This window comes from Gallus gallus, chromosome 1, assembly GCF_016699485.2.
Source record: "Gallus gallus isolate bGalGal1 chromosome 1, bGalGal1.mat.broiler.GRCg7b, whole genome shotgun sequence".
Classification (NCBI taxonomy): Eukaryota; Metazoa; Chordata; class Aves; order Galliformes; family Phasianidae; genus Gallus; species Gallus gallus.
This window is the reverse complement of record NC_052532.1, coordinates 93,737,997-93,754,557: the sequence shown is the minus strand read 5'-3', so window position 1 is coordinate 93,754,557 and position 16,561 is coordinate 93,737,997. Positions and strand designations below refer to the sequence as shown.

General features: G+C 33.4%; 1 protein-coding gene across 4 annotated transcripts in view; it reads left to right on the top strand.

Annotated features, from left to right (window-relative positions):
• Positions 1-16,561, top strand: part of CADM2 (cell adhesion molecule 2) — a 655,431-nt gene that overhangs the window by 391,134 nt on the left and 247,736 nt on the right. For 2 of the 4 annotated variants that reach the window (XM_015298395.4, XM_040651259.2), the window contains exon 2: positions 15,105-15,131. The exons of the other annotated variants lie outside the window; for them this stretch is intronic. In XM_015298395.4, coding sequence (XP_015153881.1) covers positions 15,105-15,131 — 27 coding nt within the window. The remainder of the gene's footprint in view (positions 1-15,104; positions 15,132-16,561) is intronic. 4 annotated transcript variants of the gene reach the window in all.

The window sequence follows — 16,561 nt, the reverse complement described above, 5'->3', positions numbered from 1 at the left end:
AGGCAGTGTGGCTTTTTATGAGAGTGAAGTATAAAACCGGTTATACAGTGAAGAAATGTACAGTAGAAGTACATCCAGAGCACTAACTGCATCTAGAATTGGTTTCAGCTGCATCAGTTCTTTCACATGGCTCATCATTTGCACTAATGCTGGCAAGAGAATCTGTGGCTGGGGGATGGATGGGGGCGATAACATTCCATATAGATTTAGGGGCACTTGAATCAAGTTGTCATTATGGACTAAATAAATCTATATGACTTTATAAAATCTTATATTTTAAGTATAAAAAAGGCTTAGTATGGAAAAGTGCATCATGTCAAGATGTTTATCTTCTGATATTTGTCTTCATTACTATTATACTATGCCTTTAATGTCTTCCCCAGTGCTCTGAATTTCATATTTTTATAATTACTTGGTGTTATTATTAATATTTTTCCATTTTCTGATGTCTGTGCACTCAGGTTTTAAGCTTTAAGAACAACAACATATATTTATATTATATGTAATGATATGTTTATTATGCATATAATGACCTCATATGCCTCAGTTGAAGAAACCTAGAGTAACAGTTTTCTTTACTTGATTGAACTGTGTAACTTCTAGAAATACCAGTCCTTGGTAAAGCTATATGCTGCCTCTCCATACGTCTGAATTTTAGAGTGAAAGTGTGAAATAACATTTGACATTTCAGGGAGTAAAATCATGGCATTTATAGACATCTTCCTGGGTACAGACTCCAGATTCCTGGAGGATGAGAAGTTCTATTTGAATTGAACTGCCTCTCAACCTAATGACATGATCACCCTATCAACCATGTACAATACATGCTGAGAGCCAGAACATCTTATTGCTGTTTGAACTGATTCTTAAGATCCATTATGTATTTCTTATTGGGTTAGCTTCATGAGTTAGCTATTTGCTGTGGCAAGTGATTGCATATTGATACCTGAATCTTATTGTATGTCATCACTCATGAATAATAAGTCTTTAAAGAACTTGTTCTTATTTGTTGGATATACCATCTCTGATAATGCTATTCATAAATGTATTAGTGATTTACCTTGCCTAATAACATCTATCTTAGCTGATAAACATATAATAATATGTACATGTGCCTACTCATAATTGGTACATTATTGGATGCTGAAAAAAATACAATTTCTTACAGCCAAGGCTGCTAACAGATTATACAGATTATTTCAGAACTGTTTTCTGTCTCCATTTATTTTTCCGAAGTCACTAATATTTTTCTTTCAATCATATAATAGGATATAATTGTTTCTGGACTCAACCTTCTTAAGTCAATAGAAATATCTGTCATATTCAGTGGATGTTAGATTTCTTCCCTTGGCCAGCCTGAATTATTTCTTGAATATAAACCTTTAGTTTAAAATATTTTTTTTTCAATTACGGACTAAATAATGTTTATGTTGCACAGACCAAAACATTTTCCTTTCTTCCTTTCCCCTGTCTCTTTCTTTTTGTCTGTTAGGTTACAGTTCTGATTCAAAGCCCTTGAAGTCAACAAAAGGACTTTGGTTGACTTTGAAAGAAAAACATAATAGCATGAAAAAAAGTCTGTCACGAAAGGAAACGTCAGAATCACAGAAGGAATATCGGTGTTGAACAAAAACATTAGGTTTCAACAAATAAATGTCATATACGTCCATGTAGATGGATTCATTCATCATCTCAAAAGCATCTTCTGTCTTTGAGATGTATGTGTGTTATGTGCTCTTAAGTTTTGTAGAAGTATGTGTGGTAGTGCAAATAGTTTCTGAACTATCATTCACAAGATGAAATATGCAGTATTGACTCTCTGCAAACTTTATTTATGTTCTCAGTTCCTGTCTTAAAAAATGCAGAATATGAAAATAGCAAGAATCAAATATGCTGTTAACACTTCCAGAAAACATGCATGTTTGCAGTAAGCTGTTTCTGAGCACAAAAGTTTACACTCTGGTTACTTCCTTGTTGACAGCTTCATGCATGTCTGACAGCTGAATTTTACCTTGAGTGGCAATTTTTTCTGTCAGCATTCTTGTTCTTTTCCTTTTTCTGAAGAGAATCTAACTTGAAAAGTTACTTTTATATACAACATACAGTAGTTGGTATTCACTGTTTTGTGGTAGACAAATTGCTGACCTTAGAAGCTATTCTATCCGTACTTTCAAGAAGGCAAATAGAAATTTTAACTTACCAAAATAATGGTTAACAACAGAAAATGCCATGCTAATCTGTCTTTCTGCATGTATGCCTCCCTTATGAGTGAAAGGAGAAGAAGAAAGGTGGAAAAAATATGCAGCAGTTTCAGAAACTGTACTGTGATACACCATCTTTTCAAAGTTATTCCTTTCATCCTAGAGCTACTTTTTTTCTTCTTGCTGGAAATCAGTATTAAAAGAACAGCATATATGAGAGAACATTTTACTGTTAAGCTACTGGTTGACAGTTTAAACAAATATTTACATAGTTCTTAGAGGGAAGCTTTGCAATCTCCTTGTACTGTGCTGACTGCAGAATCAAATATGGGTGTTTTGAAACTCACATTTGCTGCTATAGAGCTCTGCAGCTGGCACAGCACAGATCAGCCTTCATAATGAATTGCTTTTTATATTTAAATTAGACCGTACATTGTACAAAGTTTAACTTTAGAATTCTACTAATAAAATATCTAGCTATTGTAACTAAATTTGCAGCCACTAACTGTTTTTGCTTTGCCAGTGGTAGTACCTTTATTTATCCCATAGTCTGATTGTGCTCTTCCCCAGCTTTCCTGTAGAAAATGGAATTTAAATGTTCTATGTCAAGGGAATTATAAAACCATTGGAAGAATTTTCAGGTGATCTCATTGAATATGAGCAGAGGTACCAGTATGTAGAGAAGTGTAAACTTAAAATGATTTTATTATTATTATTATTCATTCAAGTGGATGTTTTGTTCCTGTGTCAAGCCAGTTTCTATTTTAAAAATAATGAAGGGATACCTCTTGCCCTGCTAATAGCATAACCAAATCTATCTAAACCACAACCAGACAAAACAATAGTGTAGATGTTTAAATTTTTTTACACTCTTGCAGCTCATCAATACAAATTATTGTTTTCCTTTATCTAAATAACTTTAGCATATAGTTTCTTTGCCATTGTTTAGTTGTAAATCTAATAGTATGATTGGAATTACTTAATCATCTTCTGTCTCAAGCTTTTCTTCATTTCTGATTCATCGTATCTATTATTAAACCCAGCTGTTGATGTTTTTGAACAAACTGGTTTCTGAATTAACTCTGCATTGTGTTCTGTAATAATGCCACTTCTGAATTATCGTGGGCTGCTCCCAATTTACTTTTAGATAATTAAGGGCTGTCTTTATTTCTAAGTTGCCTTTTTTATTTCCCAGAACACAAGGATGTGATTTCATTCATGCTGCTCTAGGGGTCTGCAGTTGATAATCATTTTTCTACATCTGCCCTCATCAGTGTCATCTTCCAATATATGACGCTCCAGCATAATTCCTTAGCTTTATTCATTAGCATTCATACTGCTGGTGCTATGTTGTGATAGTCTGCCACAAGTCATTCCCTGTTGTTTTCCTGTGAAGTCTGTACCTTTGTGCTTTGGAATAGTCTTGATTTCTAGAGTATGAACATTAAAGAAAATAATTTTTGTTTATGTAAACATATTTCCATATAAAAATTAGTCAACTCTTATAATCAAGCATTCTTTCAACATCCATATAGATTGAATACAAAAGATAATAAGATTGGATGACTGGGATTATGGTAGTGTATCTTATGTATAGTGTAAATACTAATTACTTAGTTAAATTTAAGGGGCATAAAACAAGAACCTCAAGTTACACAATGTATTTTGGATAACTTGCTTGTGGGCTTTTCTGCGAAGTAAACTGGTACGTTCTTATTTAAAAAAAAAAAAAAAAAGCAACCCACAACCAGAGATATACTTCAGATTAAAAGACTGAACTGTAACGTGATTCAGTATGGGATCATACATGATAATTGCCTTCTTTCACTGGTCTGATTTATTGCTAAATGCAGTTAGAAAACTTTGTGTGGTGGTGGTGGTGGTATTTTTTTTGTTGGTTTTTGTAGAGGCTTTACAGTAAAATGCCCAGACAATTAAAAAGAATTATCTCATTTGTACCTACTAAAGTTCATATGAGAAGGTCATTTTATGTTCTTAGTAGGCTTTTAAAAAATGAGTATTATCATCAATTTGAGAGTTGCATTTATTTATTTATTTCCCTTGGCAAGAAAAAAATTTAATCCAGTTCTACTGTTTTTTCTCTCACTAACATATCCTGAAATATAAGATGAAATTCCCATGACTTCTTCCACGTGGAATGATTGAGCTATTTATGCTCTGATTTCTTCAGTTTGACATTTTTAGAGGGCCTATTTGCAGTACTTCTAAGTATTAGTGGTAAAGTTATGCAGTGGATGTGGCAAGAATTACCATCACCTTCCTAGTACATGTGATTCGTAAAACACGGTGAGAATCTAGTATATTAGGCAGGTATCTATTTGTTCAAAACTATTGTAGGAAGTTCTTGATTGTTGTGTTCATAAAGGTTAATATTGACTTCATGAGAAAAGATTTTTAACTTCTCAGTTTTCTGTACGTGTGTACAAGTAAAGTCTTTGAGCTGGAGTATTAAGTTTCTCTTTGCTTCATTACTGTATATACAGGACTTTACTACTCCTCAAGAGGCAGTACTGCTAAGATGTTGTGTAAACTTCTTAGGCAAGTGTCGAGGTATTCTAACAAAAACTAGTTCTTACTTACGATGTGTCAAATTACTGTTCTGAGAGTAGACATTTAGGTTGCATTCAACCTTTAATTTGACTGAATTTAAATAGCTTAAAATGCCTTTTAGTTGAAACTTGGCTTGCATATTATATCTCTCATTTCAATGAAGAACATTCAGATGCAAATGTGGTTTGTTTGGAGTGAGTACAAATGCCACTATCATGACTGATGAAGGTTTTTGATCACACATCTACAAACTGAAACCTTAAAAAGCAAGAGGCGTTTTGGACTGGCATCTGCAGTGCCATGAATTATTTAGTCCATATTATTCATAATCTCTTTGAAGAGAAGGTTTATGAGATTTTTAAGGAGGGGTAGTCATAGCTGTATTGCCAGTTTGCATTTATGCTGTGACTGACTGCATGTGAAAACATTTTCTAAACTGGAAGAGTTGTACTGGTTATGAAAAAAAGTGCATATGTGAATGTCTCAGAAATTGTCTTATCCTTTGAAAGGTTTCATGTGTTTCCTAGCAGAAGAATAGTTCTGTGTGTGTCTTTACTGTCTATGCTGGCCTGCTCCAAGAGGTGGGCAAGGCCTGAGCATGTTACAGTAATTTGGAGAACTACCCAGATAGCTGCTAAGGACCTGGGTGAGTATCTCAGAGCATGTGTTCACAGCTGGAGGCTTTCCTGCTTCTCATTCACTGAGCTACAAATCTCTTTTGGCTATGCTCTGAGAGCAAAACCGACATAGTGACACCAGCCTCCTTTGCATTCTTTCTCTCAAAATCCATCAGTTTTGCTATAAACTATGGGGTTTTTCAAAATGTTTTTTTTTTCAATTTCCAACGATGACTGAAGCTAAACTACATATTTAAGCACTAGGCTGCTACAAAGGGCTCAGCTCATTGTATTTGTGCAATAATTCTGGCTAGAAGGTGCATGTTGTGGCAGAGATGTCAAGGAATAAGTGAGAACTATGCAGTAGTTTGTTTGTTTGTCTTGTCAGCTAGTTTAGAGTTTGTTTGCTGTGTTTTCCAAGAAGATTTCAGTACACATTACTGAGAAATACCTCTGGTAATTGTTTATCAACTGTGTTTTTTCAGGACACTTTAAAACTCATGTTATAAATCAGAATAATTTAAAGACTCAAAATAATGTTATTTGGTTTGTTTGGTTGGATTTTTGTTTTTTTTACAGTTCAAAGGGTTTGCATATTGCTTGTTTTCTGTAATTATTTTTTTATCACAAAATAAGAGCAGTAAGAATGCTTCAGAAGTCATAATTAAGAGAGGTAGTATAAGAATTGCTTAATTTCCTCTAAAGTCACTTTGACTACATCTAATTGTTTGAGGTTTTTGTTAGTTTTTTCAATTTCTTATAATAACTATTTTGAGGAGTTATGCTATGAAAGTATTTTCATTTATCATTTTTCAGTTAATTATTTCCATTACTTTACACTGATTTTATTAATTGTTTTTCAAACATACCACTATGCATTATACTTCACATTCAGTAAAGTTTATGTATAAACACACATATATTATATAGTAAATCACATATTGCTCTGTATATTATTTTGTGGAATATACACATATAATGTGAATATATATAATTTGAAGCTGTATGTATTTAATGCATATTTACATAATAAATACGGTTATCTTAGATAAGAATATATTAAAATGTGTATACAATATCTGAAATCTGTATATAAAACGTGATATGCATACATACAATTTGGTATGTATTCGTATGTTTTTAAACTGTGTGTCTTTACTAAAAAAAGTAAAAAGAAATATGAGAAGCAAGAGAGAGGAGTAAGAAGTACAATAAACATATACAATACAATATGTGAAGTATTTTCTTTTTCCTAATGTAAGTAACATAACAATCTTGTAACAGTGTTAGAAGCAAGTAGCACAGAAGTGATTAATGTTAATGACAGTAAGGAAGTAATTGTTGGTAAGATAAGAACTTTCTCATCGTGCTATTATGCCAACTAGTCATTTGTATTTATTGTAGAATCTTGAATAGATAATGTATATACTCTGATCACTTATCTCTTATACTCTTATCACTTGTAGAAATACTTCTTCAGTAATGAATGCTGAAAATACAGGTGACTGCGAGTTCAACATTTTGAGATTCGTATGCATTTGGTTGTCTGAACTGGCTGATCTAGATCCTTATCTTAGTCTTCCCTTCTTTTCCTTAAATCTTGCTTTTTCTTTTTATAATCACTTTATCTCTGATTCAGTCTTTTATACTTCCCCAGCTATTATTTTTTCTTGTTGACTTTGAAGAACTTTTCTTTTTGCCGTCTGTCAATTTTAATTCATCTTTATATATATAAACTTCTTACCAATCCTTGACTTAGTTTTCGAGATTTTATCAGTGTCTGTCGCTTGGAGTTCAAAATGATTAATTTGGAAAACAGTTTGTCTTGGTACCATGTTTTTGGAGAGTAAATGACTGGATCTTTGAAAACAGGTGTGTTTGAGAATGTAGTTGATACCACTTTGGCATATCTTTCACTATCTTGTTATCTCATATTATCTCAACTTATCTCACTATCTTACCCCATCAAAACGTGATTCGCTATTATATCTTCACTGTTCTTTCCATAAAAATACAGAAATCTATATTAAAAATGTAATTGTATTAATGTTTTGATTACACTGTAGGTAAACGTAAAGATTTATAAGATTGTTTGATAAATGAAAACTTCATGTGAAAAATTTTCATTACTCTTCAGAAATGAATGTATAATTTTAACGTATATGACCCATTCGAACTTAATGTATGTAATAGTATTTGAAACAGATCTTAAATTTTATCATCACACATATCTATTTTCAGAAATATCTTTCCTCAATTGTGCATTTATTTTAATATTTCTAAATTATCTTGTAAGACTCATTAGTTCCATATGAGTTATCTTCCATAATATTGAAAGCTACTCTCTCTAGAAGGTCCTCAGAAGAATGCCTGCAAGGTATCAGGTCATGACAATGAGTAAAGCTTTCCAGTGTATTTCCTGACCTAACAACTGCAGGAGATTATGACAAAAATTCTGTGTAGCATTTTTCAAGGCTGAATAAGATAATCACTCAGAAGTCATTTTTAGAATTTCCATTCTCCAACTGCAGAAGAGCTTAGGTGCCAAACATACTGATTGGTATCCATCTATATTTATGAAAATTCTATCAGCAGAGCTTTACACTTAATTTATTTGTGTGTTTCTTGTTAATTATCCTGTCTTAAGTTTGTCCTCTAATGTCTGTAAAAGACAAATTTAATAATATTTGGGGAATTTAAAAATCTTTATTTTCCGTGTCAGGGCTTGATTCTGTATCCTTTAAGATATGTACTTGTTTCAACAAGCTTCACTTGCTGTTCTGATGTCCTTTAATACATAACTTAACCTTATTAAGAAAGCACTTCATACAGGTGATGTATAATGGATGCGATGTAATGCTTTTAATGCAGAGATCCCATGGGCTGTGATACTAAAATATGCGCAAAGCAACAAAGGAAAGGAACTACAATGAAATAGATTTTCCTTCCCAAGACCTTCTTAGGGTTTACAGTAGATGACTTAGTTGTGCATCCAGGTAGTATAAGGGCAACCTGTATTCCAGTCTGGTTTCTTGCCCTTGTCTGTAAGTTTCTATTTTCATACTAGTTATGAAAAGGCTTGTTTTCAATGACAGTAACTCTTTAGACTTTGTGAGTTATCAGAGCTATGGTCCATGTGTGGGAAAACAATACATAGGAGCATATTAGACTCACAAAGTATCTTCCTGTAATAATATAGGATAGATTATACATTGTTTTACTAAATAAAAATTTAAACCAACTGTGAATGTCACAATTACTCTTGGTTTGAACAAAATGGAGATGGCAGTCTGAGGTGTTTGCATGCACTGATCTGCAGATGTGAGAAGAAACCTAAGCCCCAAAAAAAAGTTTTAGCTGCTTGATGTCAACCAGTTTGTTCTAAAGCAATTTGCCAAGATTGCCCAAGCAGGACCATTTCCTTTCTGCTCTTTCTGGAGACCTGACATAAGCACACAAGTTGAGCATTTTGCGTGATGAAAAATTGTGATTGTTCACCTGCTGAATCAAAGTTTTTTTTTAGATCAAAAATCAAAATTACGGTTTAAGTTTTGAAATGCCTGTAAAAAGATCTGAGGGCAGAATTGAGTGCATCTGTGTTTGCCTGACAGAACCACACTTATAACCTTATGGAGTGCTTCATTTTACTGCTTTGAGGTTGTTTTTGTTTTTATATTTCCATCTTAAAAGATTTTGTCACTGTGATGAAATGAAATTTTAAAAATGTATTACTCTTGTTTACAGTCTATATAATTTATTTGCAAGTGAATTTCATGCGATATTTTATAGAAACTTATGCTGAAATTGCTTCCGTGCAACTTGCATTGCTAATAGAAATTGTATGTCCAGTTGTATTATAATAAAGTTGGCACTGGGGACAGGCAAATCATGTTATCTAGATGCCTTTAAGAGGAGCCTCTAGGGCATGATTATCATCTTTAAGTTTCACTATACGGTAATGTACTGTGTTATGTGTCTTTGACTGTTAATGTGAATCAGCTTCAGCTGAAATCCTGAACTCTAATGACGTCTGCATTATAAGATGCTTCTGTTGATCTCCATTGTGCCAGTTATGATATGTATCAAGAACAAAATTACTATATTTACAGTCTGCTTTTAAGAAAGAAAATGTAATTGTGTGTTCTTGAGTATTTTGTGATTATATATAACAAAATAAAAAATCACTGCATGTGATAATTGAGTCTCAGTTTTTAACTATTTAAAGAATTTAGCATTATATTAGGTAGCTTGAAAGACACCTAGTCCTTTTAGCTGTTTCATTTCAGTATATGAATTTCTTCTCATTGCCTGTGTTCACTAATTGCTGTTTTACAAATCTGTTTTCTGGTGGCCTGCAAATGAGATATACTGAACACCAGGAAATACTTTTTCATTTCCTAGCATTGAATTCTGGAGTGGTTTGGTGGGTGGAAAACCAAAATGCTGGAACCTGTGCCCATTTTTCACATTGCTGTTCAAAGTCTCATCAAATAAAATATAATTGTATAGAGTTTCTAGAGCTGCTGCATTATATACAGAAGAGTGTGCTTTAAAAGCATCTTCTCAAATGCGTCTGTTTATCACAGAGCACAGTGAATATGCACTTGACAGCTGTTATTTTGATTTTTGTTAGTCATTTAATTACGAAAGAGTTGAGGATTATTGCCAGGAATGTGTACTCGGTTTCTAGTTTCTAGATTTGCTAGATGTCAGGATTTGTGGCACTGCTTTATCATTAGAATCTGCAGATTGACTTAATTTTTTTTTTTAAATCTGTCTTGCCTGTAGATTAAAACCTACTGTGTAGAAGGGACATTAACTGGGGTGGATACATTATACATTATTTTTGTACATTCAATTCTATTCTCAAAGAACTCCCGAGGTCCCATGATTCTGTCATCATCTCATCTTGGAGACAAGGCAGCAATATCTTCCTAGATGCAGGATATCCAAGATCCCACTTAGGTTTTTTTGGTGATTATGGTGGTTTTCTCCATCAGTAGCTTTTGAAAAATGTTATTATTAAAATGGAGGCTACAAAGGATGCTGCATTACAGCATGTACCCATATCTTTGTTTTCTATGGGTGCCTTACCCATTGAAAACTGTTTGTGGGAGCATAATAATTTGCATTATTCCTTTGAGAAAATGATCCCACTAAGCCTTCTGTCACACAGAGGAGATTTTCCAGTTAGTCAAGCAGAGATAACATTTAGGTGACCTAAATGACAAGTAGTGATCCATCAGTGAAGGGAAAAGTAACGTTGTTGGCATTATTATTGTAAATTTGGAAGGAAAATTCTAAATTAAGTAGTGTAAGAATTAGACCTTCTCTTTTGAAAATTTGGAATATGCTTTGATGTTTTTTAATACTTTTTGGGTTATTTTTGGTATTCCATCATTGCAAATGGTTTTAAGACTGGAGTAAAAATACAGGGGACTAAGTATGCCTAATTCCATAGCCTGCTCATGTCTTAATTTTTTTTATTAAAGATGAGAGGACCTCCAGATTTGATAGAACTGTAGGTTACTGTATTCAGGAGGAAATCAAGGCTTTATAACATTTGTCTTGTTTCTTTTCTTGCAAAGAGCTATTTGATCATAACAGCATTTAGATACTGCACTAGTTTCTCCTCTATTTGTGTTCTTAATACATATAATAGATGGAATGAGAACGCGATGCTGATGTCAAATCTTTCACTTTTTTCTTTCTATTATCTGAAATAAAAAGTTAGGCAGGCTGAACATCTAGGAGAAATATTTTCTCCCTGCTTTTATTTTTATTGAGCTATTGAAATAATTGGAAGCACATGATTTTATTTTTTTCTAAAGACAAAATCCCAAATCAAATAATAAATCACATACAAGAGAAAAATGAAATAAATGCTTTATCAGATCTGTCTGAAAATGTCCGCAGAATTGAACAGCATGGAGACAGCTGAGAGTAGAAAAAGTATTGAACAATTTGTAACTACCATTTATCAAAGAATGTAATTTAACAATTGTTGGCATACAAAAAACTATGAGTTGAAAAGATATATCACAGAAAAATAAAGCAATATGTTATTGATATTTGAGAGTAGGGATGTATTACAATTTCTGAGAATTGAACCCAGCGTTTTACATACAAGCAATGATTTTTAAACACATTCTCTCAGTAGTAGAGCTAAAGAAAAAATGTTTTTCTTTTCTGATTTTAAGATGCTATAAAAAACTTTAGTTCTGTGGAAATTAACTGCCGTGATTCAGAACTCGGTTCAACTTTCATTCCCTTTGCTGATCTCTCAGTGTGGAATCTCCTGAGATCTCTAACCTTGAACTCTTGCTGCTCTGTGATTTCTCTCACACTTAGACCTTCCCCTAATAGCCAACCCTTTTGTTTTGTGTGTGCTGGGAGAGAATTCAGAAAAGAAAATATTGTTTAATCTTGACGGAACCCAGGCTTAAGATTTTTTTTTTTCCCTCAATCTTACCTAGAAATCTAGTAGAGTGTGTCATGCCTTTCAGCCTCACTTTAGAGAGTGTGGTCTGTCTTCTCTCATTCCAGCTTCTCGTCTTTAAAAACTTCCTTAAATTCCAACAAAGGTCATTGTTCAGTTTTTTTTTCTGTAGCGTGCCTCTTTATCCAGAATCAATTTCTTAAGAAAGATAGGGTCGAATAGCTCAAAGAATAGTGCCTTCAGAAATGTGTTCAGATTTTTAAACAAATACCTGAACTTGGTGAAAAATTTTAAGTAATTGGCTTTCCTGTTTGTCCATTTTCTGACTGACTTGTTAGGTTAGTCAGATAAAGTAAATACCAACCAAGTAACCTAAATTCCAGTTTTCAGCTTACATTCTACCCATAAATAATTACTGGCCATTCTAATCCACTTCAGTTGTATTAAAGAAGTTTCAAAATTAATCAGTATCCTGATAGTATACTACTTTGAGAAGAAGGAGGCTCACTGCCTTGGAGAGTTTTTATCTTTAGCTGTACAGGAGGGAAGTCAGGGTGGAGATAAATGGAATACTTTATCTCCATTTTACAAGTGGTTATGTGAAGTGCAGAGAAATAATTGACTTACTGAAGACAGTATGAAGTAGATATTGCGAAAGTAATGTCATTTCATGAAACCCACTGGACATTTGTAACTGACTCCAAGGGCTTGAAAAGCTGGGCTATCCTGTGTCAGGTGTTCTAAGCAAGAGATCAGCTTCCCTCTGCTAATTTTCAGTGTTAGTGATGCTCAGTGGAAACACCTCTGCTTGTTTCCTCCTATGACCTTCCATGTAATAATAGGGTGAAGAGATAAAAATTTCCAAACATATTGTTTAAAAATAACATCCTCTTTGCACACATCAGCAAGGAAAATAAGGAAGAGAGAAAAAATATATTTCACCTTTGGAAAAAGAAATACCAGCATCAGTGACAATAAGGGAAAAAAAAAAGTCACTGATGCAAACAGCTCCAGCTAGTTCAGAATTATATTTTGAAAGACATTTTGTAGCTAATTTGGCTGTTGTGCAGTTTGAACTTTACGAATTGACTTGTAATTGGACCTTGCTGTCAGTGGAAAAACTTACAAGTATTGAACATGACATTTTTAAGAAGGTTACTGTCATCTAGTTCTCTATCAGTGAATATGCAGAGTGTTATAATTGGTCTAACAAGCTTAGTAACCTGTCCTACTTCCACTTATGCACAACCTCATTTCTGTCTTTTCTTTATTTACTAATAGATGGTAAGTAATAATTCTTTACCTAGTGCTCAAGCTTCAAAATAAAGCCATCTAAACAGAAAATGTTGGATTATTTTAATATATACATAAATGCATACATATATTTAATATTTGTATCACTATTATGTATGTGTACACACATCTTTTCTGAACAATTACAGTACCTATATAATTTTCATGTACTTATCTTATATATCTTTGTATTCTGAATGAATAAATACAAATTCTCCTGTTGCTTTTAAATTACCTGGGGAGATTTTCTCCAGACCTTTGTTAAGTTTAAATCATGATTCTGGCTTGAATTGTTAATGTCTTCACATGTATATTATTCTAAGGACTGAGAAAGAAGGGGAAGAATAAGAAAATGAGCAGTTTGAACTCAATGCATCCATTATCAACTTATATTTGCATGAAGGAGAAACTATAAAATTAGAATGGCACCATTAATTTTGTTTACTGCTGAAGTGATATTTAGTGTGTGTAAGATTTACTGGATTTTTTTTTGCAGCTATGCCTTGTTAAATAGCCCTATGGAAAATTAATTGTAAGACTGTAGCACTGTGGAAGTAACTGCATTTGTTGCACCTCCCCATAGCAGAATCATTCCTTGGAGTAATGTTGATTTAATGTATCACAGGAATGCTTTGTTAGTTTTGTTTTCCTGGATAACAATGTCAATGTAGAATAGTGCCTCTAAAAGTAGAATTGGGATCTGTGAAGATGAACAAAAATCTAAAGAAATGACATTGATAAAATTAAAAATCAATTCATTTTTATTTTTTTCCCTAAAATTTCAACATATATGCAACTTGGACATCAGCGCCATGCTCCCCTTACTTGTCTAAGTAAGGACTGATTGGTGAGACACCACACTGGTGAAAAAAGGAAGGGAAAAAAAAAAAAAAGACTGAAAACCTACATATGTGAATGAGATAAGCAAAGAAAGCAGAGAGGGTGGATTTGGTGTTTCTCCTTTTTCTGTGTATTCTGATTACGAGTATAGCTACCACTGAACTATAGCATAGTTCCATTTTACAAGAAAGAATTATGAAGAGAATTTTGAGGAGAGGAATTATGATTTCTTTTTCCTGAGGTACCTGTTTCATGAATGCTTTTTCACAAATGAATTTGTGAAAAGGCGTATAGATAGTATATTTTATGTAATTTACAGCTAACAGAGTGTCTGTATTTTCACTTCACTTTCTGATTAACATTCTGTAACATTAGCCACGAGCCTCAGAAAACAGAAGATAATTATTCTGCCAGTTTGGGAGGCAGGGAAGATGGAAGTTGAACATTTTAAGTTCCTGTCTTTGTTATTATGACTGTGTTGTGCCTTTTCAAATAATAGTAGTGTGAAGCAGCGTTGCTTTGGGGGACATAAGAAAGGCTGTTCTGCCTTCCTCTTTTTCTGTGATTTGGAATGTTGGTCACTGCTAAAGTATTGTCTGCTCCATTTGCTTTGCATATTCATTAACATGAGTGGATGCACACTCAGGGTGCAAGAACAATCTGAAGATACATGCTTCAATAAGGAAAAACCAATGATCATATAACATGGACTATGAATAATTGAAGTAACTGCAGTTTGACTGATGTTTGCTTTAAATAGCTTTACAAGAGATTTACATTTCAAGAAGCAGTTACAAAAGGCTGTAACTGTACTTTAAGTTTAGAATTCAGAAATCTGTGTGGGTATGCTCTCACCTATATGTGATTAATGGTACATGATTTTTCAGTGGTCATTGCCATACTTCTTGAGCATGTCTTGTGATATATTTTGTCAGCGTAACAGCACAGGTCTTCTGACAGAATCATAGATCTGAACTATCTCGTAGAACCGTAGTGTCTCAAGTAGGTCAAATAATCCTAGAAACAGTGTTAGTTAGCTTTGAATCAATAGCGATAAAGTTTCTCTGTATTCTTTCTTACTCAAACTTCTATCTAATCTATCTTTGTTCTCTTCCTCTTGTGCAATCTTTTTCTTGGTTCCAGTGGCTGCTACAAAGAACAAAGCTAGAGGTGAGTTCCTGCTTGCGCTCTTCAGTGTACAAAGCATGGTTTTGCAGCCCACATATTATCTCTCTTTTTTTTTCTGCTGTTCAAACTGACAAAGATATTTTTAGATCTTATGGTATTATAGGTAAGTGTTGGGTTTTTTTTTTGCTTTTTCTTTCCAATTTTCTAATTGCCCATAAGTTCAGACTATTTTCATTGTTTATCAGTTACCACTGTATGCATTTTGCTGGATGCTTAAGTGTAGGGGATATTTAGGAGAAAGAGAAAACAAAGTACATTTTAGTTAGGTTTCCAACTCTCATTATAGTAAGATAGCGATATTAATGGAATTTTAATAGGAATTTAAATATTGCATAAAATTGCTCATAAATATGTAAATGTAATTTATAATTTTTATCTCTAGAAGTAGTCATAAATATCTGAACAGACAACATAAATGAACGTGTCTCCTAAGCAGCCCCCATCTTTTCACACTACTATAATATGATCTTCACTATTTCTGATGATGTGCCAATTTATAAAAGCATACTAAAATTTCTACAAAGATTTGTTATTTCAGACCAGGAAGGTGATGGTCACAAATCAGTGTGACAATGAAAGAAACCTTTCAGAGTTAAACATTTAAGGTCAATTGTGCCAAAACCATGTCCTGAATTTCAGCAAAGCCATGGCATGGTAAATATAATCTGAAGAAAATATTTTAAGTGCATATACATTATAAATGTTTGCATACATGTGTATCTATATATACATACATATGTATTTGTGAACAAATATGTTTGTAGAAAATCCTGAAAAGACATATTTACTAAAATCTTCTTGAAGTTTCTGGTAGATAAAGTTGAGTTGCTTCATAATCAAACAGCAAATTTGAAAAGAAATATTAATGTTTGGTTACATGCAATTCAGGAGTTAAGAACTCCCACATTCAAGGTGTTTGTTAATTATATACATAGGTTGCTCTGAAAGTAATGCCTTCTATTTATTTCCAAGGAAACTACAGCAGCTACAAAGAGCTCAATACCTATTTGATAGAGCAAATGTCCAGCTACAAAATACAGCCACTACAGTTAGCTATGCATTTTTGCCAAAATCTCCATCAGTGGAGGTGTCCCACTGTCACCACTGCTGAAATCCTCCACCCACCACCTCACTATGCTCACAAGCATGATTGGTAATAAATGTTCAGCAAGCATCAGTGGATGTCAGTGGATGCCATTTTTCTGCGTGGAGTAATTCATTGACACATCTTTGCTTCATATGTACTTCCATGTCAGACACCATTCTGTCAGACTGACCCTTTGCTGCTATCCATTGCACTGCAACAAAATGGAATAGAGTACTGGTGGAAAGATTTGACCTCTGCTGCCATACCACCAACATCCACCTCTGACATGATGGGCAAATATAATAAAATAGGAAGCATTATTTTT